The sequence below is a fragment of the Lutjanus erythropterus genome, chromosome 22 (assembly GCF_056507025.1).
Source record: "Lutjanus erythropterus isolate fLutEry1 chromosome 22, fLutEry1.hap2, whole genome shotgun sequence".
In the NCBI taxonomy this organism is placed as follows: domain Eukaryota; kingdom Metazoa; phylum Chordata; class Actinopteri; order Lutjaniformes; family Lutjanidae; genus Lutjanus; species Lutjanus erythropterus.
This window is the reverse complement of record NC_139338.1, coordinates 25,428,969-25,453,795: the sequence shown is the minus strand read 5'-3', so window position 1 is coordinate 25,453,795 and position 24,827 is coordinate 25,428,969. Positions and strand designations below refer to the sequence as shown.

Sequence of the window (24,827 nt, the reverse complement as noted above, 5' to 3'; positions counted from 1 at the left end):
TAGAGATGCTGTGGTAAACTCAGCTCAGCATCTTTTCCATTTGGATTCACCCACAAAAACCCCCGTGAATTCTGTTGTTCACGATGTTCTTGGTGGTTGTGATATTTTGTTTGTTTGTCATAGAAACTATTGATTGAAGTCGGCATAAGCAGTACGTGTGGGTCGGGTTTTGGTGCAATTATTAGCTCATGGGGGCTTCACTAAACCTCACACCTCCCAGCAAAAGGTGAGCAGAAGTGTTAGTAACCAGAGGTGAAAACACTTCTGTTAGTGTGCAACTTTTTAAGAATAGTTTTGGATAACTGTGAGTTTTTCTATTGTGTGGGGTTTTTTTTATAGGCCTACTTTAAGTTTTGTACTTCTTGCTCTGCTTCATTTATGTGACAGATGCGGTTCCTAGTTAATTTGCTTGTTTGCTAAGTCAGGAGAATGCCATTAGCTATTGTTAGCAAACACTACCATTAGCTACTCTTTGTGAGCAATATTGTTAGCTACTGTAGTGAACACTACACTACTATTCAGAAATAATAGATTGTAGAATGTCCTTAGCTACTGTTAGCTAAAGCTACCGTTAGCTACTCTTTGCGAGCAATGCCATTAGCTAGTTAGCTAAGTTAACTACTAGAATCAAGTATTCAACAAAGCCATGTAATAAGTAAGGTAAATGATAAACATTATCATTTACATTATCCCGTTTACTGCATGAGTACCTTCTTATGGAAGTGTATTTATTAAAATTTTTCAATTTAAAAATGGTTTTGTTCATGTCCATAGTCTATGACCAGAACTGTGTCCATAGCAACAGTCTGTTATTCATAGCAACAGTCTGCTAATCAGAAATAACAGACTTTGAATGCCCCGACCAATCAGAATTGAGTATTTAACAAAGCCATGTAATAAATTGTGTGTAATCTTTCCATTGATCAGTAAAAGTAATATTAGACACATTCAACACTGGGATTTTTTTGTATAAAAGAAATGATTTCTAATTTTGAGGATTTGCATTTTTATTTTGTCTCCAATTTTCATTTTAATAACACTCAGAAGGGAACCGTTCCTCACAACTGATTCTTAAATACACTTTTGTTTAGTTTAACTTCCACTTGCACTGGATGATTTTCCCATATTTATGTTCCCACTTTAACTTATTTTAAGGGTATCAGTAGTTCTTCCTCATCCCGAGTTAGTCCAGTTTTAATCATGATAACGGAGAGCAAAGATCTGCAGAATGTTGAAGCCTCCACTTCACCACCGAGTTTTGTGTGTAAAAGCCATATCAGTTCGGTGACCTACATGGAATAAATTGTATAAATTTTTACCCGGTGATAGTCTGTCAGTCGTGACTAATTTGCCCTCTTATCTGCGTGCCTTTAACTAGTCGAAGCTGGTGTGAAACCCTCGGTGGTAAATTAATACTGATAGTATAAGTGGGGGGCTTAGGGTTTAGTGATGTGACACCCCGAGCTGCCTTTCACGCTGGGGGTCGTCGAAGAAAACACTAAGCTGAGAGTTATCCCTGCTAATGCACAGGAACGGCAGCACTTGAATCACAACACCAATCACGTTGCTGACGCTAGGCTAAGGGCCAACTATTCAACAGCCGTGGCACCCAGAGGACACCGCAGGAATTCAGATCCATTACGCTCCCAGCCCCATCAAAGGGACTCTGGGATTCGGATGCTAAATCTGCTCCAGATGCTCGCTGTTGGATTTCACTAAGATGCACTGCGGGGCATGAGGTGTCATAAGGGCTGATGTCTGCGATACGGCCAACAAAGCCACAACCGGTCGGCCTCATTCGCACCGAGTCGATCTGCGCCATAAACACAATGGAGAGGACAACAAAGCAGATGTAAACAATGGCGCACTCGGCTCATCTGTGGACAAATAAATACACAAGAAAATTAACAGATGAGCAAAGCCGGAGGCAGAAGGTCCAAACAGATGAACCTGCAGCAACTGAGAGGAAGATAGTGAAACTAAAACCTCCACAGAACAGTGACTCACAGGTGGATGATGTCAGTCAGGACTGATTGTGTTACTTAAAGGCAAGATATGCTGCTTTCAAAAGGAAACTTTCTGGCATTTCCACCGCTTTTTTTCCACAGCTTTACTTTGCTGTTAGACAGCCTTTTCCTGCAGCAAACCAGTGTTATATAAGTTATAAATCTCTCTAAACCAACCAAACTCCTTAAGGAAAAACAGTGATTTTACCTTGCAGAACACAGGAGTTGCTAGACTACCGCTGCCTTGATCAATTAGTTTGTTTGTCTTATTGTGTGACTTCAGTGTTTTAAAAGACTATTCAAGATTCACCGATATCTCACACTAAAGCAAATGAAGTAACAGATCGAGGCAGCAGTAGACCAGCAACTCCCGTGTTCTGCGAGGTAGAATTATTGATTTCACCCATGGAGTTTGGCAGGTTTGGAAAGAATGATATTCTGCTTACATAATAGTGGTTTCCCAGTGGAAAATGTAATACCTACACTTGATATTCTCTTTAATAATTAAGCTAACTCTCACTGGTGAAAGGCACCTACCTGTGGGTTAAAATGGCAATTAATCTTTTAAACTGTGTGCACTTTATTTTATTTTGGTTTATTTTACAGCAACAGCACACAATTAAAAGTAACTGCACCAGAGGTAGCTAACAGCTAATGTACAGCTGTTGTCTCGAGGCAGGTAGACCAAAAAACAACCACAGAACAGCAAATACACTACAAAAGACAACACAATACACACTGTTAATACATCAAATACCTTTTGAACGCAGTGATAATACACTGAGGTAAACTGATGAAGAAAAAACACTCTGCATCAAGTCTTTCTTCGCCTCCATCTTGTTTGTTATCCGTTCATCAGACACCTTTTCGTGTACAGTATAAGTACTCCTAGAGCTCAATCGATACTTTATTTTATTATCTTTATTATCTATTTTCTGCGCACATGTATAATGGAATTAATGGGAGCATTTTAATCATCTGCTTTGTACATACAGTACCTTAGTCATATTATTTAATAACCAAATTTAAGGGATCTTTATATGTTTCTATTGTGTTTATGTTAAAATACAATTATCAGCCTGTATACTTGCATAAAAAGTCCAGTATTAGTAAGGCTCTATTGCTTGGCCTTTGCAGAATGACAGCTTTAGGGCACAAACAAGCAACTTCTCAGTCTAAGACAGATGCTGCGCTTAAGGTCACGCCATCATTTAAAACACAGGTCTTCATTGTTCCTGATGACGCATCATGAATCTCAGGGCTTCCTATTTGTTCTCCCCGTTGACTGAGTCACCAGTGCAGCCTCCATTTTTTATGATCAGCTCAAAGAGTCTTTATCCATCCTTCCTGCTCAGTCTTGTTTTTGTTAAAATTCCCCATGGCTGTTAAATAATAATGTCAAAAGTGTCATGAAGACATAAATACAGACAAGAGTTCATACTGTGACTTGTCCGCTGTTTGACAGAAATGAAATAAATAACAGCAGCTGTTTATACGAGGGAAATAGAAGAGACACACCTCTGTGTCTGGCCTAAATGTCCTCCTGCTGGTTTTTGCCTGACTGTGCAGGTTTGCGTGCTGACTGAGGATGGCCCACAACTGCAGTGTTTCAGCCCCGCTCTGCAGGGATTACACACAGATTAATGAAGAGGCAAAATCCCTCTCTTCCTCTCTACTTTCTTCACTGTGTTTGTATGCACACGCACACACATTTTAGCCCAAATACTGTTCTGTGAATGAGTAATTGAGTGAGTGATTGTGTTTTTACTTGGTCATTTGCAGGTTCACAGGGAGGAATAAACCCTAATCTGGATAAAATAAATAAGTTTTTTTTAGTGGCCTGATAATCAGACTTTGTTTTGTTTTTGTGGGCACAATTCTGGAGTAATCTGAGTAGTTATTAGATACACAACCAGCTCCAGTTCCAGAATAGAATAACTGGGGGTGCATCTGAAATTAGTGGGGGTGCACTAGTATGCACAGCTCATGTTTTATCCTTGTAACACATCGCAGTGCAATTAAATTTCAACTAAGGATGCAAAATATTAAACTGACGGTGCAATGCATGCTTTTGCACCCTTGTTGAACTGGGCCTGCATGAAATTGTTGTTTCAAAGCTCATAAAAGACCATTTCAGTGTGGAGCAGGTACTTAAAATACTACAAGTTGAAATGTACTCATTTAAAATGCAGTTAAAACAACATTTGTTACCTGGAAATTTCATTTTTCAGATAAATATGACCTGGGGCGATTGTTTGGATAATCCTGTGTAAATGGATCTAAAATAAGAACTTTAATAGCTTTGGGATTCCTAAGGTTTCTGTCTTTTGCATCAATATGATGTGTTCTCATTATGATGTCATTACTTTACATCATCTACCGTGCAAAATGTGATGGCACAGTGAAGTGGCACCAGCAAAGGAGCAGAGAGGAATGTTGATGGTTCATGTTGGAGAGAAAATGAGAGAAAGGACTGAGTCTGTATTTTAGGCTTTGTATGCTTTAGGGATATGAAGCATATCTCAAAAATGAGAAAATGTTCACAGTTGGAGAACACTGGGCAAAGGTCAGCAATTGCCTTTGGCCTTGCGCTACCAAGGGCCCCATAAAACACCTCATTAAAGTGTGGTTAAAGTTTTCTCTTTTTAAAAACTTGTTGCTAATTACTTGTGTCTTTCTAAAAATCCATACGCTAAAATGGATGCTTGGCACACTAACTTGGCCTATTCATTAATCTTACTGCACATCCCAGTGGTACTGAAGAAGGAGAAAGCAGGAGGATACTAAAGACAGTTCCCACCCCAGCCAATGCCTGTTTGCCCTGCTGCCACCTGGCAAGAGATACAGAAGTATCCACTGCGGTACCACCAGTTTTAAGAACAGCATCTTCCCCTCGGCTGTGAGACTGCTTTGTTCATCGTCAGCACTCTCAACATGAATGCAAGTTTATTTTCATGACTTATTATTTATTCAAGGATTGGAAAAGGGACGGGGATAAGGGATGTGGAGGGGCCTGTGCCTTAGAAATCTTTTGTATCAGAAAGTGTTTACTGATTTCTGTTGTTTTTTACATTTATGATACAATTTCAATACTTTTATAACTTATTATGGTTATTGACTTGCATAACACTTTGGGTAAGATTTTCGGGATATGATGCATTTGAATGACACGACAATAAGCAAAAAATACCAATGTAAGATGTCTTTTGACCTGCAAATCACTAAATCAGTGGGAGTCACACTGAGGCAAGTCTTTACACTATTGAGTGAATGAGTGAGCGAGCGTGAAAATAAATGAGTGAACACTTTCTTTTGAGAATGAGTGAGTGGGTAACTGTTCACAGATTACTCACGGATTAATGAAAAGGCAACCCCTCCCTCCACCACCACCTCCTCTTTCTCTTTCTCCTTCTCTTTTTCTGTGTCTTTGTATTGTGTGTGTGTGTGTGTGTGTGTGTGTGTGTGTGTGTGTGTGTGTGTGTGTGTGTGTGTGTGTGTGTGTCGCTGTGTGTGCTCTCTTCCTCGGGGCTCAAGTCATCAGCGTTGAAACGAATCCAAAAGCGCTCCCTTCCTCTCGGCTCGGATGTTTCGTCCTTAACATTCACTCAGCGTCTGCCAGTGTCGACAGGTGATGCCAGGCAGATGAATAGAGAAAATGCTCTTTGTTGCTCCTTATGCTCACCCTCCTCTCTCTCTCTCTCTCTCTGTCTCTCCCCAGGCTGCTGTTTTGTCACGTTTTACACAAGGAAAGCTGCCCTTGAAGCCCAGAATGCACTGCATAACATAAAGACCTTAACAGGGGTGAGTGTGTGTCCTCGATTCTCCTCTGCCGACTTTTCTCCTCTAATCACACACTTACAGCAGCACCCTGAGGCGGCCCCGCCCCAACCTGTGTGTGTGTGTGTGTGTGTGTGTGTGTGTGTGTGTGTGTGTGTGTGTGTGTGTGTGTGTGTGTGTGTGTGTGTGTGAATACGCGGGTATGAACATCAGTGTGTTGCACTCCTGCCAGAGTGCATTAGCAAGTGTGTGAGTGACCAAGGGAGCAAAAGTGTGAGCAGGTGAGCAACTGACTGTCAGTGTTAGTTTGTGGAAGAAAGTTCAAACAGAGAAGTCGATGTTAAAGCTGCGATGTTGAGTTTGCTTGTAGGCATTTTTATTACATTATTTTCTCACTGGATTCCATTTCGCTGCTTCAGGGTCGGGGTCTTGGTTTTGTGCATGCTGGCACACTGTCACAGTAGCCATGTTTCCATTCAGATGTATTTCAACTTTTACCCAAATTTCAAGGAGCCAAAATCAGCAAAAAATGCGAGTAAGTGCTTGGTTCCCTCCACTACTGGCATACGATTATTAGGAGCTGATTTATCAGGAATGAATTCTTGTGCCAGTTATATTATCAACCGTATTGCTCCACCCACAAGAAGGGACAAAATAAAACAGGGGCAAAAAATACAATAGCAAATGTATCACAACTTCTAAATTGAATCTTTTGGCAAAAGAAAATGCAAGTGAATGTTCGGTTCCATCCACTACTGTTGAGCAATTATTAGGAGTTGGTTCATCGCAGGAAGTAAAATAAAACTCAAGTGGAAGAAATGTACTGCAAATTTTATCCAAAGTTTAAGAAAATCTGCTAAATAAAATTCAAGTCAGTGCTTGTTTCTATTCACTGCTGTTGCGCGATTATTATGAGTTGAGTCACCAAGAATGAATTCATGTGCCAGTTACAGTTTTCAACTGTATTGCTCCACCCAAAACAAATTAAAAAACAAAACTCCAGTCAAAAAATACAATAGTGAATACATAACAAATTTTTACCAAAGTTCAAGTAATTTAGCAAAACAAAATGCGAGTGAATGCTTGGTTCCATCCACTACGGTTATGTGATTATTAGGAGTTTATTGAGAAGAAATTCATCTAAACTGGCAAAAGAAAAGGCGTGTGAATGCTTGAAGAGGCCACAACAAGATCATATCATTTCGAGTGCCAGTCGAAACTCAAACGATGAAAAACAATGTTGAAAACAAGATGGAAATCTGACATTTCTTTTAGATCAATTTAATAATGAAGGACGGTTACATCAGGTCTGCGTGGATCGATCATGTATGTATGAAAGAGCCATGGAGGCGATGTCAGAGTGGAAACAGCTGATCAGAACTAATATTTCAGAATCTATTTGGGTTTCCATCTCCAATTAAGAGGATGAACTCTTTTTAGAAAACAGCAAGAACAAGCAAAGATTAGAAGTTGTTTGAGAGATTGAGGAAGTTTTTTTTACAAATGCTGCTGTTTCATCAAACTTTTCAGATTTAATACTTCAACTTATGCACAAAAACGTGTTGATGGAACCACACATATTGTCATGGCTTAGAGAACAGAAAGGCTCTATCATAAATGTTAGTAACATCTGTACTTTTAAAAGTTGAAATATCTGCTGTAAAAAAAAATCCATTGTATCGAGTGTGTCCTTGAGGCCTAACAAACACTTTGTAATTGGCTTTTTAACCATTTTAGATGACATCCCCTCTCATATTGTGCACCTCTGTAACACTGTATATCAAAAACTACAAAGAAAATCCATCTCTCTGTATTCATACATCGAAATCCAACCATGTTTTCTTCCACTAAAATATATATGTGTCCTTATGCAGGCTTGAAACAATTTCAAACAATAATATCATGACATTCATCAATCAATCAGTCCTCACTTATCAGCAGCACAAAGATTCAGTTGTGAGTTACCTAGCAACAGTTTGGTACGTCTGGTTATGACGGGTCCACTTTTCAACGTTCCTCCCAACATTATGGCCCACCTGCCTGTCCTGTTTCACTCTGAAAATCATCACAATACAGAAGCTAGACACTCTGAACGCTGCTTTACATGGACTTGAAGATATTTTTAAATCTGCGTTGTGTTCATCCACAAGCAGTCTTTTTCTTGTCTTCCTTTTCCAGCACATGGCCACCTTTTACCACCGCCAATTGGTGATATGTGGGAGGAATTGCATGAAACCAATTGGTGTTAAGTAGTCCCTTTGATTTGGCAGATGTAGTCAGACTTTAATCAACACATCAGGTAATTTGATGTGCAGGCCTATCCAGCAGCAATGAGTTCAGCCAAAAGATGAAACTCCTAAAAACATTATTATAGAAGCTTAATTAGCCACTGTGGCAAAATAGCACTGGGCTAAATGCATTTATCGATTATCAGAAACATCAGACACTGAGAACAATGCTATAATATTATGTGCTGTTTTACGTGCAATATTACAAGTACTTTTACTTTTATTACTTTTCAATATCACTGCAACTGTTCCACCATACATTTGTGTTATTGTTTTGTGCAATCTGCAGAAATGTGCATCATGTCAGCATGTGGCGTGCATGTCCATTGTGCACACATCGTTCTGAATATTATCAGCACTTCTTGAGGTCAGAAACTCTTGAAAAGACATGTGTTTGCATGCTCGCTTGCATCTAGTTTCTTTATATCTGGACACTTGTGAATGCGCTTGACTACAAAGGAGTGTGTTGATGCTGTGGCATTGCCTTTCTTTCATGCTGTCTGTTCCATTCTCCTCTATTGTTCCTGTCTGTGGCCCAGGAGAGCGATAGAGGAAGTGGGCCGGAGCTTGCTCACACTCTCACTCTTTTAGCCCAGGGTGGATATTTAGAGGCCCCCTGATCCCTTCTGTTGGGCTATTGGCTGCTTCCCCGCCTCTCTTCTTGGCTGCACCGGCTAACTGGAATCTCATCAGTTGAGCGCCTGAATTCGCTCGCTTCTGTCAGTTGGATCAGCGGATACTTCCCTCACACCCCCCCCCTGGGCAGGACAGGGTGGATACTGCGAATCCCACAAGAGCTACCCGGGATTTGTGCTCGGGTTCCCAATTCGAAGTCAAGCTTGTTGTTTTGCACAGAGTCACCGTGTTAATTGCTCGTGGAATAAGTATGTTAAATTTGGTCTGTTTCACTCCGCCGTGAGAGTTAGTCACTTATCCCCTTGTTGGAGGTGTGAAACAGCCCTGGGGAGGACACATACTGCAGCAGTTTCAGGATTATAGGAACATGAAATCGCCTTCTTCTACACCATAACACCCTCCCTCCCTGTGTTCTGTCTGGTCATCCCTCCTCCTCGCTGTAGCTCCTCTCTCCTGCGGCATCTCTATCTAGTTGTTATGTTTGGGGCTGTTTGAAGTTGCACACCAACAAATTTGGATTGATAGTTGCTTGCAAGGGCAGACGTTTGGTTCCAGAAGTGGAAAAAGACAGAAAAGTGTTCTTCGATCTTCAGGAACAACAAAAAAGCTTAAAAAGAGCTTATAAAGCTATAGCATTCAGCAATCAGGTATAGCTTTATATGCGTTTATGTCAGAGACGCTATATCAGTGTTAGTGTAGTTGTTTTATCTGGACAAGCAGTCATAATGTGCAAATATACATAACTTTGTTTGTGATAGGAGTGTCTGTTTCGGTTAATTTTTCTTTCAATAGCCGCCCACAACTAATCTGAAATACAAGAGGCGCTTTAGTCTGGCGCTCCATTTTGAAGCGCTATTCTTTTGGAGGTGCTTTTTATGTTGGCTTTACTGACGTTTACTCAACAACTTCATGCATTGAAGAAGGACAACTGTGAGGGTCGCTCTGTGCTCTACGCTCTCCAGTGTGCTGATCCTGCAGCTGAAATCAGAGAAGCTGTCAGAGTGCGCTGTTTCTCCCCTGCGCACAGTAACGGAAACATCGAGACTATTAAACAAATTGCTCCAGCGTGTTCTTCACCATAGAATGGAACAAAACAAGTATTGCTTCATCAAAGACGTGAACTCTGGGCTTTGCCTCTTGTCCCTTTCGTGCTGTCCCTCTTTTTCCCTTTATAGCACGAGTGAAATTTGACGAAACACTAGTTCACATGTGGCTGACGGCGCACTGGATGCACTGCTGTGCTCACCTCTGCAGCAGCATGTGTGTGTTTGAGAGGGAGACAACTGCTGCTTTGTCACTTGACCCATTCACCCGAACCCATGGTGTTTTCTTACAAGTCGACCCACCACCTGTTGGTTAACCTGGTTGGTTAACATCACTACATAATGTAACAAAACACTTCCCCCTGCACCTGATCTTATTGTTGTTCAGCTGTGCAGGGTGAAGAAACACGGCGCACAAATTTGCAAATCTAGGGTTCCCTTTTAGACACGAGTAGAGTGTGTGTGTATACAAATTAGTTGAGTTAAAATGTGTTGACTTTTACAGCCTCAGCCTTGAGACTTTTTCCACTCCAACGCCGCTCTGTCCGTCTTGATTTTATTTAATTATTTCCTGCTTGACCTCTGACATGGATGGACTGATCTGATGAAGCTCTACAGTATACATAGCATATCAGCAATTTTGGGACTGTCTAACACTCAGTCAGACAGACTGTGCCAAATTTAAGTTGGCCGCCACGGTTTAGTGCAGTCAAGGGAAGCTGATGAAAAGGGAGCTGAAGAAATCTCAAGGCTGATGCTACAACTCTAATTCCAACATCTGTGAGTTACATTATTCAGAATATTCATGCTGTATTACGAATGCACTAACCCATCTTTAAATCTAATTAAGTTTGATTGTTAAATACCTGATACTTAAATGTCCCCTGTGGAGTTTTCTTGTACACAAACACAGTCATATTTACATTCAGTGTTTGCATTTCAAAGATGAGACAACACGATTAGAAACTGCAGGTCCCAACTGTGGGATTAAATGTTTTACTGGGAGCACTGGGCGAATTTAGTCTCCAGTAAACTAATTTGAGATCTTGGCAGTACAGAAAAGCTTCTGAAGAGCAGAGAAAATTAAAACTGTCCATTTAAACCCAGACGACATTGATCAAAAGCATAATATTAAAGCTATATAATTAAACCTGTGTCATATTTATCATGTCAGAGCTGGACAACACTGACTGGCTGACATCCGATTTTTAATAAAAGTCCAGTATTGACGGACGGATGTGGTTAAAACCTAATATACAGGCGCGTGAAGAGGACCAGCACATACAGTACACTCACACACACACACACACACACACACTTACAAACCCCTGAATCAATAGTGGCATAATGACAGATCATTAAGTGGTTTGTGCAGGATTTGTTTATAATATTTTAACAGCATTTTAAACTGGTTACACCTCAGCTTAAAATAAAATAAAAAAAAAAAAAGGCGAGGGGAGTCAGCACGAGATGGAAAAAAAATGGATGATGAGGACGGTGAATTAATTGCAGAACGAGGCAAGACAAAAGGAGAGCTGACACGCGGAGGGAGAAATTGAACGCGAGGTTAGCGGAGTGATGGGCAGATGGACAGTAAAAAGGTGGAGTGGAGCACTCCAGCACGCTCGAGGGCAAAGCAATAAACGGGGCGCAGTTAAAAACCAATACCTGCTTATTAACTTCCCCACTCTCCTGGCTTGTAAAAAGCCGGTGGAACAATGTTTGTATTGGCACTCTTCCCCACCCTCGCTCCATCTCTCCTTCCAAACCCAAGGCCCTAACAGGGAGAGATGCAATCGGAGTGGAAAGCTGGATGGGCGCCAAATTGGAGAAAAGGGCACCGGTATTGGCAGCGGCAAGCGGCAGCCATGTTGGTTTAGGGCAGGAACAGTTGAACGGGTGCCATTTTTTTAGGAGGGCATTCAGCAAAGGGGTCTGTGGTACTTGGCAGCGAGGAAAAAAAAATATCTGCCATCTCTCTGTCTCTTCCCATCACTCCTCAGCTGTCTCTGCAGAAGATCCGTCAGCGATCTGACAGCGCATGTGTGCCAAATGTATGCATATGCGATTTAATGCAGGCAGAAGGTGTATGTTCATGTCAGCTGCAGAGCTGTCTGTCATACTTCAGTGATGAAGTCATGTTTTCCACAGCGTTACGCAGGTCAGAACAGGAACGGGATGTTGCATCGCTCAGGCTTCTTGTTTTCAGATGTTACAGATCTGTATCAAAAAACTGCCTGGATGTTGTTGTGTCTTTTTTTTTTCTTGCAAAGCATAGATTGGTCCGATCACACCCACGAGTTGTTGTGTCTCCTGCAGGAGGAAGACACTCGTCACTGTAGTTTCCAGTAAACAAGGTCGTCCTGTGATGAGTCAGTAAAGCTTTAGAATAGAGAAGAATCTTTGGAAGCAGGTGAAAGAAAACACTATCATTCTTGATGTTGCAGCTAACTTTCAGTGAATGAACAGAATTTCACTTTTTAACCATTTTTTACGCTTTGGTTTTTGCACAGAATAACTAACCTGGATGTTAAGTGTTAGCTAGTCGGGTTTAGGCTGGCAGGTGTATTTTGTTACCTTTGCACGGAGCCAGGCTCGCTGAAATGTTTTTTTTGATATGATGATATCGCAATCCGTCATCATAAAGTCAAGTTTATTTATGTAGGACATTTCATATAACAGCCATAGACTCGGTGTGCTTCAGAATGAAAAGCAAAGGTCAAAATGACATAATGACTGAAGGCACCGTAAGCTGGTTTAGAATTTATTCAAGGTATAGAATAAAGCTATAGAAAGCAGCAGTGGTGGCTGATGAACTTTTCTCTGGGGTGTATTTTAACATACAAATAGGCTTTTATTTGCAGTTGCTGAGCTGAATGAACATTTTTACAGCTTAATGGAACTCGTTTAGTTAAGGTAAATTTCAATTAGTACAAATTATTTGCAGTAATTATGTTTTAGGCTACAATTTGTTGTGCTGAAAGACTAAAATAATAAGTGTGCGAGAAATCTGATGCAACAAACCTTGAGCCAATGGAAGAAAATCATGAGCAAATTAAAATCTATTAGATACTTAGTACTATAGTTAAGTAGAATTTCAACACAATTTAACAAGGTTTAGGCACTAAAACTACTTGGACAGGTTAAGAAACACATTGTAGTTTGTGTTAAAATAACTACATGACATATGTCAGATGACAGAAGTGATGGTAGTGATGGAACGGACATTTTAGGTAATTCAGAACTTTAAATAAATGTTTATTTTTTATTTCAAACAGGACTCAAACCCCAGTCTCCTGGATGAAAGTCTTGTTTAATCCATCCATCCAATCCACCTCCTCCAAATGTGAACTTTCTCGCTCCGTACTTGCCAAGCACTAAATGGACTTATCAGTCAGATTAAGCACAAAACGTGCAGCCTGGAAATGATAGAACTGCATAATAATTAAACAATAGTGGGCCATGAATTGACCCCTGTGGGACTTCATTTGATTCAAAGTTGCCATTAGGGCTGCAGGAATGGTCAAATAAAATAATATTACTATTATTTTGACAGATATTATGATTGCAATATGATCATTTTTGCATCACGGTTCTTATTTTCACTGAAACGAAACAGCTGATCTGACATATATTGGGGTCTATAACAAACAAACATATTTTCTTACGTCTGTAGAACAAGATTTTTAGGACAGGTCTCTGCAGCACTAAGGAGTTCTTCATTAAAATGCCTTTGCCTTTATCAAACATTTTTGGATATTGGATATTAAGAATACTAGGTGGATTTAGGAGTGTTTTGAGACTGAACATCGACATAAACGCAGGATACCTTCATCTTTTAGATAAGTCAGCGGCTGATTGTCAAAAATCCAAGAATTCTTGCTTCAGTGAGACTGTAGTTAGACCTCAGTAATAGAAGCATCGCTAGAGAGCACAACACATAAATCAGCAGGTGGATTCATCTATAGGAAGTAAAAAGAAAATAAATAATTTGCCACATTTCTTCCCAGTAAAAAACAAAAATAATGAGTCATCTGCATGACACAAAGACAGTCTTTTCAGTGAAGACGGGTGAGTAAAGAACAACAGCTTTTACTGAAGTCGTTTCTAATGACCTGCTAATGAAGCTCTGGGGGGGTGGAGACAAAGTGTGTGTGCGTCTGCCTGCGTGTGCCTGTGCTGCCTGGAGAGCCGTGTGTTCATCTCTACTCTAATAGCACTGGTGAGGTCTAAATATGCTCCTTCACGCACACACGCACACGCAGAAAAAACCCCACCATAACCCATCTATCGTGGAAAAACATGCCCTGTACCCCCGGAGCGATTTAAAGCCATAAGACCCGACCCCTGCTGCACGGACTGATCTACACCCCTGCATGACTCTTCAACACACACACACACACACACTTTTATGTGCACACAGGCATATGCCCCACACTCTTAGAGAAGAGGGTTCCAAAAGAGTTCTTTCTGAAGGGCAAAGTTGCAGCGAGTAGAACGTTAGTCAGTTAAAAAGATGCTGGAGGAGATTTTTATTTACATAATTTAATTTTTGATGCTACGTTTTGTGATAATTACAGTGGAAATACGGCTGCTTTTGTCCACAGGGGTCTCAAAAAATGTGAAAGTTCCTTGGAGTAGATATAAACAGTGGCAGTTGTAACACTGATTGTTAAAATCTGTAGAAAACACTGTGGTTCTTCATAGAACCCTCAGAGGACAAGAGGGTTACAGATGAAACCTTTAAATATACTTTATTATTAGATCCTCCGTTGGTGGGTTCTACATGAAACCCTTGGAATATAAATGGTTCTCGGTAGAAACACCTGGGTGGTTTCTAGATTAAACCCTTGGAATATAAAAGGGCCCTCAGTAGAACCTTGTGAGTGAGTTCTAGATGAAATCTTTGAAATAAAAAAGGGGTTTTTGAAGAACCCTTGTGTGGGATTTGCATGAAAGCCGTGAAAAGGGTTCTCAGCGGAACCATGTGGGTGGTTTCTACATAAAACCCTTGGAATACAAAAGGGTTCTCAGCAGAACCACCTGGTTGGGACTTGATCAAACCCTTGGAGTCTGACAGTGTGCTATGGTGGGTTCTACATGAAGCCCTTGGAATTTAAATGGTTCTTGGTAAAACCACCTGTGAGGGTTCTACATTACTGGAAGACGGCCCTGATGGGTTCTTGTTAGCTCCCTTAGAAGGAGCAAAGGTTCTGGGTAGATTCTCTAGAGAGGGTTCTGGGTGGAATCATTACACCATAGAAGGGTTCTCTGTAGAACCTATTTGGGATTTCTGGGTGATTGATTCCTTGCACAGATGGTTGTAGGTATAACGGTTTATGTTAGGTTCTGGGTATAACCTTCTTAAAGAATCCTAAATGGAACCTTTATGAAAGGTTCTACCAGGAGCCAAAAAAGTGTGCTTCTATGGTGACGAGCTGAAGAACCCTTTGCGGTTCTAGTTAGCACCTTTATTTCTAAGAGCGCAGCACAGTCTGAGTTTATTACATTACAGTTTTTTTCCCCTTTCATATTATTTATTTATTTATTTATTTTAATTTCCCCCTACTGATCCACTCGGAGACACACACACACCCTCCACGCTAACACAGCACACATGCTGACACACACACACACACACACACACACACACACTAACAACAGCAGCAGCACGCGGCGAGTTAAAGCCTGTCAGCCAGCCTGTCAGACAAGGTTGTTTGAGATTTTCCACTAAATTGAACTCTTTCATTAGTAGCTGACAGATGTCTAAATGCCCGGTGTCTCCCCTTTTCTCCCCCTCCCACACACGCACACCCCCTGACGCCCGCCAAGAGGGCCCCGGGGCTGCTGGTTCTCCGTCTGAACTGACGCTGTGTTGGAGGGAAGGAGGAGGGTGGAGAGATGGAAGGATGAAGTGAGGGAGGGGGTGAGAGCTAATCTAGGACGTGTCCTCTGGAGCGCCCTCCAGCTCGGAGAAGTTCAGTCCTTTATCCTCGTTTTCTTTCTTCTCTACCTCTTGCCCTCTCTCCCCCACCCCCCCACCATCCCTCCCCCCTTTTTCTCTCTCTGTCTCCCTCTTTTGTCCGGCTGAATCTCTCTTTCCATCTTTCTCCCTCTCCATCTCTCTTTCTCTTTGTGAAAAAGGATGAAAAGCGCTTTGATTCACAGTTTCTCTCAAGGATATTTCATTCTGACACTGAGGCGGTGAGGGGAGGGGAGGAGAGAGAGGGCGAGGGAGGGTGCTGAGTGGGGTGGGTGGTCGCGGGGAGGGAGGGGGCTTCAGACGTGATCAGTCGAGCCCCGTCCTCCATGTGGGCGGATCAGAGCGTTTGTCGAGCGCCAAGCTTGATAAGAAGCGTGGGGCTCATTAAAAGCTACTGTCGCACTGAGACCCCACACACACGCGCGCGCGCACACACACACACATACACACACACACTCAGGTCCCCACCTCCCTTACCTTTCTGCTGGCAAGATAATTAGTGACGCTCGGCTGCCAGAATACAGGCGCAAGGTTGTGTGTGTTCGTGCAACCAAAGGCACATCAAAGTGCCTCATCAAAGCAAGTGTGATCTCAAGCAAGGTTAAGGTTTAAAAGCAGCAATTTACAATCCAAAGACATAAGTCATCTAATCGGTCATTTATTATTTCAAGTTTAGTGGACTGAGCTGCAGACAGAAGCGCAGACTGTAAGTGATAATGTGTATTATCATTTTCAGTGATGTGAGAAATCATATTCTTTCATGCAAAAAGCCCCCATGGTCTGAAGGCTTGCAGCCTTTGAAGGGAACTTGTGCGCTCGCTTGAGAAATGATGGACTGTAAAGACTGCGGCTGTGTTCACACTGCAGGCCTCGGTGTTTTCAGTGTGTTTTAGCCGGCTGATGACATTCAGATTTGAAAGAAAACAGTATCTGATAATCTGCCTCTAAGATGTACCGAAACATTAAGGATAAAAATCACACAATTAGAAGCTTCAGCCTTATGTTTGTAGAGTTCCACTTGTCGATAAAGACTGACTTTGCAAAGAGTTTTATTTCAATCAGGAGAGACTAAGAGTAAAAGGGAAATGGTTTATTGGCACATGCATGACATATATGAAACATGAACAGTCTTTGGCGGTTAGACCCCATTGAGGTGAAACAATATGTATATACTATAAATATATATGAATGGGGGTGATGAAGCTGTAGAGAAGAGAACCCCCCGGGGTCTAGACACTGGTGGTGGTGGTGAAGAGGTGCGAAGCAGAGACTGGTGAGGTGAAGTGGCTCTGGACTCCTGCTGCCTGGACTTGAAGATTGGAGGAGAGGGCGTCGGGGAGGATCGAGGTGAACACCGTGTGGCTGTAGACTCCTGCTTCCTGGACCTGAAGACTGGAGGAGAGGGCTTCAGGGAGGATCGAGGTGAACATCTTGTGGCTACCTGGGTCCAATGACTGGAGGAGAGAGGGGTGGAGGAGGGTCGCGCTACTGACTGAATGACAACTGATGGAGCAAAAACAGAGGCGATTTAAAGTTTGGCAGCAGCAAATTGACTGGCTATCGCGACCGTGGCAAAATCTGATTGGATAGTAAAGACGAAGGTGAACGCCCACAAACAGCTGATTAGAGGGAATAGAAGGGGAGAGCTGGAGTAAAGGAAATTTATGAATGAAGGCAGTGTAATAGAAGGTCTTCCTGATTGAACTTACGCTGAGCTTCATTTCAATCAGGAGAGACTAAGAGTAAAAGGGAAATGGTTTATTGGCACATGCATGACATATATGAAACATGAACAGTCTTTGGCGGTTAGACCCCATTGAGGTGAAACAATATGTATATACTATAAATATATATGAATGGGGGTGATGAAGCTGTAGAGAAGAGAACCCCCCCCCAAAAAAAATTAAATAATAAGAGAGGATACTCAGATTAAATCATGCATCCTTACCTCAGCAGACAGCACAATTCTAATGAGATAAACCATAAGAGTTAGGCACAAAAATAAAAAATGAAAGCACAACAAGCTGAAAGGAGATGGTAGTAAGCAATAAAGAAATGCGATCAGAATACAATGGACTGGGTGAATTAGGCAACTAGGATTGTGCAAGCAGAGGTGAGAGAGCACAGCCAATGTGGGGTCTACCGCAATAGGCTGCATGCAAAGAAGGAAGTAGAGTGACTGAAGGAAAAAAACCTAACCCCCCCCCAAAAAAAAAGAAGGCAGCCACAGAAAGGCTGAATGACCAGAGGGTTGGTAAAAGGAAAAGTATGCCTGAGGTGAGGAGTAGTAAACACTGTGATGAGGACTAGACAATACTGAAAGAATGAACAAAGGGTGCTCTGGATACGGTTGGAAGAAGGTCAGACCAACTAAAGAAATAAAGGTGTACGATCAAAGAAATGACGGAGATGCACAGATAGGCGACGCTTGTAGCCCAAAGACAGGATAGAGAGGCAATGCCGGCATTTGGCCTGGTCATTGGAAATAGACAGAGTTGCAGCAAGAGGATTTTTTTTTTTTTTTTTTTTTTTTTTTTTTTTTTTTTTTTTTTTTTTTTTTTTGAAACAAAGGATAGGGAGGCAATGCCGGCATTTGGCCTGGTCATTGGAAAGAGACAGAGTTGCAGCAAGAGGATTTTTTTTTTTTTTTTTTTTTTTTTTTTTTTTGAAACAAAGGATAGGGAGGCAATGCCGGCATTTGGCCTGGTCATTGGAAATAGACAGAGTTGCAGCAAGAGGATTTTTTTTTTTTTTTTTTTTTTTTTTTTTTTGAAACAAAGGATAGGGAGGCAATGCCGGCATTTGGCCTGGTCATTGGAAATAGACAGAGTTGCAGCAAGAGGATTTTTTTTTTTTTTTTTTTTTTTTTTTTTTTTTTTTGAAACAAAGGATAGGGAGGCAATGCCGGCATTTGGCCTGGTCATTGGAAAGAGACAGAGTTGCAGCAAGAGGATTTTTTTTTTTTTTTTTTTTTTTTTTTTTTTTTTTTTTTTTTTTTTTTTTGAAACAAAGGATAGGGAGGCAATGCCGGCATTTGGCCTGGTCATTGGAAATAGACAGAGTTGCAGCAAGAGGATTTTTTTTTTTTTTTTTTTTTTTTTTTTTTTTTTTTTTTTTTTTGCATGAGGTCCACTGACCAGTTTTCACTTGACTTGAAGAAAGACAGGATAGGGAGGCAACGCCGGCAATCACCTGGTCGTTGGAATAGACAGAGTTGCAGCATGGAGGTTTTTGCATGAGGTCCACTGACCAGTTTTGCTTATCTAGAATGAGATAGGATAGGAAGGCAATGCTTGCTGAGCGCCTGATCGAATATATGAGAATGGAAAGGTACAGAGAACAAGATGAACGCTGAAATTGCACAGAAGTGAAATAGAGAAGATGTATACACCATGGATCAAGCACCACCACCAGTTATATGTTGTTTAAACTGAAAATAAGAGTTCAGAGGTATTTGATTAGCACACAGCACTGATGACTGGATAAATGTAGGACGTGAAGCAGACATGACCAGCAGCCTGGTTGTAGCAGGGATGAGGGAGAATGCCTTGATTTGCATAAGAGACAGCTGAAGAGGCTGTCCTGAATTTGCTGTGGATACAAAATCCATTATTAAACATTAACAAGAACCTTCTTGAAAGATAGTAGACCCACATTTGATAAGGAATTCCCTGAGTAGGAACAGTGGAGAGTGAGGATAGTGATTGGTCACATTTTATATTTATTTAATTATCTATCTATTTATTTTATTTATTATTATTTTATTTTATTATTTATTATTTATGTATGTATTTATTTATATTTATTTATGCATTTATTTATTAATTATTTATATTTATTTATTCATTCATTCATTCATTCATTCATTCATTTTTTCAACGACGCCACACTAGCATGCGCCGCCGCAATAAGTAACAGGACTTGACGGTAGTGATGAAATGAAACCAGATCTAACGTAATGACTATATTAGGGTAAATGATTTAGAAGGAGTAGAAAATCCTCTAGTTCCAAGAGCTATAAAATAGTAATGAATACTGCGTCGAAAATTGCATATTGAGAGCTATAACACCTACACAATAGAACAGTGAACAGACAGAGTGACCGGGTATACTAGGAGAAACTGAACGCTCTTAACAACACTTAGCCAGGTTGAAACAGTCTGGGGAAGAAGGGACCTTGGGTGGAAGCCTTAGCAGGAACTGCTGGCACCTGGGCAAAGTCGTCAGAAAGTCTGGAATTGATGGGAGAGAGCATCAGCTCAAAAGTTAGAATGATCAGGCATGTGTCGGGCAGTGATGATGAAGTAAATGATGAAGACTACGTGATGCTTCTCAGGACTTAACTTCTTTTTACTTGTCTATACAGCACTGAAAGGTCTAGGCCTTAATACATCTGATTACTGGTATGAAAGAGCAGACCCCTCAGATCATCTGGAACAGGTATTCAGTATTCACAGGATCTGAACCAAGCAAGGTGAGCAGCCTTACTTTCTATGCTCTCCCTTGTGGAACACTTCCAAAATACCTGAGATCAGCTTAACTATTAGCTTGATAAAAAACAGGGCTTAAACACTATTACCTACTACAGCTTACCAATGAAGTCAATATGAACCTTTTATTTATTTATGATATGCTGTTGCTTCGCTTATGTATGCTTTAAATGCCATCCCCATAATGATTTAACAATATACTTGCTTGTCTTAATGAATTCAAAAGCAATTTTTTGATTTCTAAAATCTGTAAAGCACCTTTAATTGCCTTGAGTCTGGATGGTGCTATATAAATAAAGCTGCCTTTGTCTTGCCTCATGATGGCATGATCTCTTGAAGAGGAGCGCACTATATTGATGATGCCGACATGATTGACGCATAACACTGAATGCGTTGCACTTCCTGCAAGCCCCAAAACCTGGCATGAGACTGAATAAATATCTCTCTTATAGCGCAGGGTGCGATCGAAACTGGCAGAGGAGGGAGGCCGGTGGCAGCGACCACTGCCTTGAAGAAAACACTCCCGAAACTACGGATAGACCCGCATCCGTGAAACCCCCACCCCCCCCAAAAAAAGTAAGAATCAGAGGACTGCGCCAGCTCGTTAGAGGGAGCGCCAACCAGCGAACTAGCATGAAGACATCAGCAGTCGGAGCGCAGCCTTCGTCTAAGAGACAAACCGCAGATTGGCACGGAGGACGCCATATCCAGGAGCTAAATAAGGGCGACTCTGAAGATGACGCGCTGACGAAGATGAGAGGCTCATGGAGGGAGAGAACTGAACTTTTGATATGTATGACAGCGCAGGAGGAATTTGGAAATCATGACTGTAGTTCTCTAAAGGGAGGACTGGACTCACACTGATTGCACTTACCTATCGACATAATTCCCTGTATGGCTGCCGACTCTTGCACATATTATGTTACTAGGTTTTTTTTTTTTTTTTTTTTGTTTTTTTTTTTTTTTGTTTTTTTTTTTTTTTTTTTGTTTTTTTTATCGTAACTATGCACCGAGAACTACCAAACAAAATTTCGTTATGTGTAAGCATAAGGACAATAAAGACACTTGAACTTCATCTCACGGAGTTACAGGTCTGCTTGGGCTGCAACAGCCGAGAAGACGCATGACAAATATTGGAATCCCTGTGATGCCACAGATTCCACAGGATGAATGAATAGGCTGCTTGAACGCATCAGTGATACCTGCTTAGAAAGCTAGCACCTGAGCCCATCAACTTATCATTTGATGGCATTATACATGGTGTAGGAGAGAGAAAGCTCAAATGTAAACGCTGGTCGCGCAAGAGACGGGGCCGGAGCGAGGTGCGGACGGCCGAATAATAATTATCCTTCCTTAAGTATCTTGTGCGCTATACTTTACTGAGAAGGCTTAATAAATAATGTTCCTTCCATACAGACATAGAGATCGCTGATTAGGCCAAATAGCATAGTTCTGCCTGCTCTCCGTGTAGACTGACAGATACATGTGATATATGCAGCCCGAAAATAATAATGCTCAATAGATAATCTATGATCAGCCGGGATCAGCAGTTTTGAACACAGCAGTATGCTTCCTGTGGCCATGCTTAACGCACTCGGGGGATGCATGAAAAGGCTACCCGAGATATTGTCTACCTGGAGAACTGATCTCATGGGCTGGATATATTTGGTGCTTGAGTTGCATACGGCCTACCTAGGAGGGTCTGGAACGGCTGAAGCCGGGGAACCTGAGAGGTTCTCGTAGCGGAGGGTGACTGCAGCATGGGGCCTGGCGGCACAGAGACGCTGAGGAGCGGACGGGTTGAGGCGGTCTCCGGTGCTTGGAGGCGTGCGTCGATGGCATGAGTAGAGTCGGTAGACTGCAGGAAGGAGGGCAAGGAGTTGTCCACGTCGCCTGGGATAGAGGAGAGGAGGGAGCGGAGATCGAGGTGCAGGGGAGGCCTCCTCTCAACGCTGAGGAAGCCTGGTTTCCTGGTTCTTAGCGGCCGTGAGCACACGGCGGGGGCCGACTGACGTTGAATCTTGCCCTGGGAGCAAACTCTGATGAACACGGCACTTGTTCGGCCAACTCACGATTTGGAAGCGTGCATGCCCGCTGCAGGAGAAACGCTGGTTCACGAATATGGGATAAGAAGCTCGTCCTCGTCTGGAGGCCATCAGAAGAGAGGGAGGAAGTCGGGGCTGGAGCCCTCGAGGGAATTGAGGTTGTAGTAGGACTCACTTGAGGCGCACCAGGGAGCAAATGGTGAGTAAAACATGAGCCAGTCGCGCTACTGACTGAATGACAACTGATGGAGCAAAAACAGAGGCGATTTAAAGTTTGGCAGCAGCAAATTGACTGGCTATCGCGACCGTGGCAAAATCTGATTGGATAGTAAAGACGAAGGTGAACGCCCACAAACAGCTGATTAGAGGGAATAGAAGGGGAGAGCTGGAGTAAAGGAAATTTATGAATGAAGGCAGTGTAATAGAAGGTCTTCCTGATTGAACTTACGCTGAGCTTCATTAGTATAAGAGAGCAAAGTTTAGATTACTTATCCATAGTGAGTTTAAGTGTATGCTGTATTTAGGATATTTTCCATTTTACCTTGCTGTCAGACAGGATTTTCCAGTGGGAAATCACCGTTAAATAAGCCAAATATTGTTCTCTCCAAAGCCACCAAACTCCATTAGCAAAACCAGTGATTTTTCTTCGCAGCACACAGGGGTTGCTGGTCTGCCGCTGCCTCGATCTGTTAGTTTGTTTGTGTTATTGTGTGACTCTGGTGAATCCAAACAAACTGTTTAAAACAGCAAAGGAACACAATAACACAAACAAACTGAGAGATCGAAGCAGCGGTAGATCAGCAACTTCTGTGTCCTGCAAAGTAAAATTATTGATTTTTCCTATGGAGTTTGGTTGGTTTAGAGAGAGCGATATTTGGCTTATATAACAGAGGTTTCCCATAAGAAAATCCTGTCTGACAGCAAGGTAAAGCAGTGAAAATATTATAAGTATAGCATACACAGATACTACCATCATCTACTGTAGGTAATACACTGATTATGGAAAAGTACCTCAAAAAACCCTGCTTAGAAGAGGATATAAATCATGGGAACTTAAAGGCTTACTACTGATCTATAAAGCATTAATAAATATATCCAAAAATTGGCAACTCACACCAAAACAATCTAAGGAAAAATAGGGGTAAACTTTCACTCTAATCATTTAAAAAGTATGTTTTAATAAAACTGTTTGATTTGGTCATAATTCCTGTTGATTATAACAGTTTCTCACCAACTTTATTGCTGAGATCTGGGGTCCAAATAGAGAGGAAGTCAAGCGGTCAGACATCCAGACGGGTTGCAAACAAGCCTCCAATGATACCAGACTTATTTATGCGTATTTATTTATTAAATGCTGTATATAACCTGCACTCAGTGTAGAGAATACTCAAGATAATATTGTTAATATTGTCCATAAATCTCTAAAATATCCTCCCAACTCTCTGTTTATGTCTCTAATTCAACTGTGAAGCCCTCTGAGTTGAGGATCCTGCCATTTTTTCCTCAAAGACGTGCAAGTTTTCTGCATCTCCAACTGCATTTACACCACAAGATACCTGAGAGGGAATCTGAGTCAAACTGCATTGGTCAGTTCAATAATAATTACGGACTGTAATCAAAAGAAATCCATCACAGCAACGGTGCAAGGAAGACATATAAGAGGCCAGCCTCAGCCCCATTTATCAGCTAACTGACACCTGAGCACACCCTCGAGTGTGCACAAGTGTGTGTTTTCTGCAAAGTACTTGATAGTAGTGCGGCGAGGGGAGGGATGCTTCATGTCCACGGGCTGCCAGTCGACGCGTGTTGTTTGTTCAGGTACGAGCCTATTACACATATCGCTGCTCTATCACAAAAGCTCTCCGTGCGGCTCTTAAGGAGCAGACGAGCCGACTGGCAGGGAAAAAAAAAGAGATGAGGTAACCTCCCACCGACTGATAGACCAGCCGATTTAAGTTTTTTCGGCAGCTCCCGTCCCGTGAAACCTGACCGCCGCAACCGCCCAAGGACTCGGGAAACGGTTGTAGGTGGTGCTAAGCCTGAAACAGCGGAAATACAGCAGTGTAGGATATTAAATTTATCATGTACTAAGCCGTGTGTCATCAAACATTCATGTGTTATAGCCTGGAGGATATTATGCAACAAGCTGAAAGGTTAGAGCTCGGACAAGTGGTTTATAAAAAGGCTGAACGGAGACGGCTGACCACGCGGCAGCCTTTTTAAATGTGTGTTTGTCCTCGTCTTTAAATCCTGCCCGGCTCCCTCACAGATCATTTAAGTCCAGAAAAACAACAGTCGCTCATTCACACACACGCGCGCGCGCACACACATATACGCACAACCATTCCCACAGCGGTGTCATTACAGAGGCTCATTATCAAAATCAATTCAATTAAAGGCTGTAATTGCTGTAGTGAAACCCAAATGCTGTCGCAAACAGGGCTGAAGGAAGGCAAACCTCATCGATGCTGCGACCCTCAGTGTGTGTGTGTGTGTTTGTGCTTGTGCGTGTGTATGTGTGCTCTTATTTAACGAAAGAAATATTAATCGCTTGTTTCA

General features: G+C 41.9%; 1 protein-coding gene across 12 annotated transcripts in view; it reads left to right on the top strand.

Moving 5' to 3' along the window:
- The window catches only part of celf2 (cugbp, Elav-like family member 2), a 281,076-nt gene that overhangs the window by 184,132 nt on the left and 72,117 nt on the right, over window positions 1-24,827 (top strand). For all 12 annotated transcript variants that reach the window (XM_084710971.1, XM_084710980.1, XM_084710983.1 and 9 more), the window contains one exon: window positions 5,725-5,807. In XM_084710971.1, coding sequence (XP_084567097.1) covers window positions 5,725-5,807 — 83 coding nt within the window. The remainder of the gene's footprint in view (window positions 1-5,724; window positions 5,808-24,827) is intronic.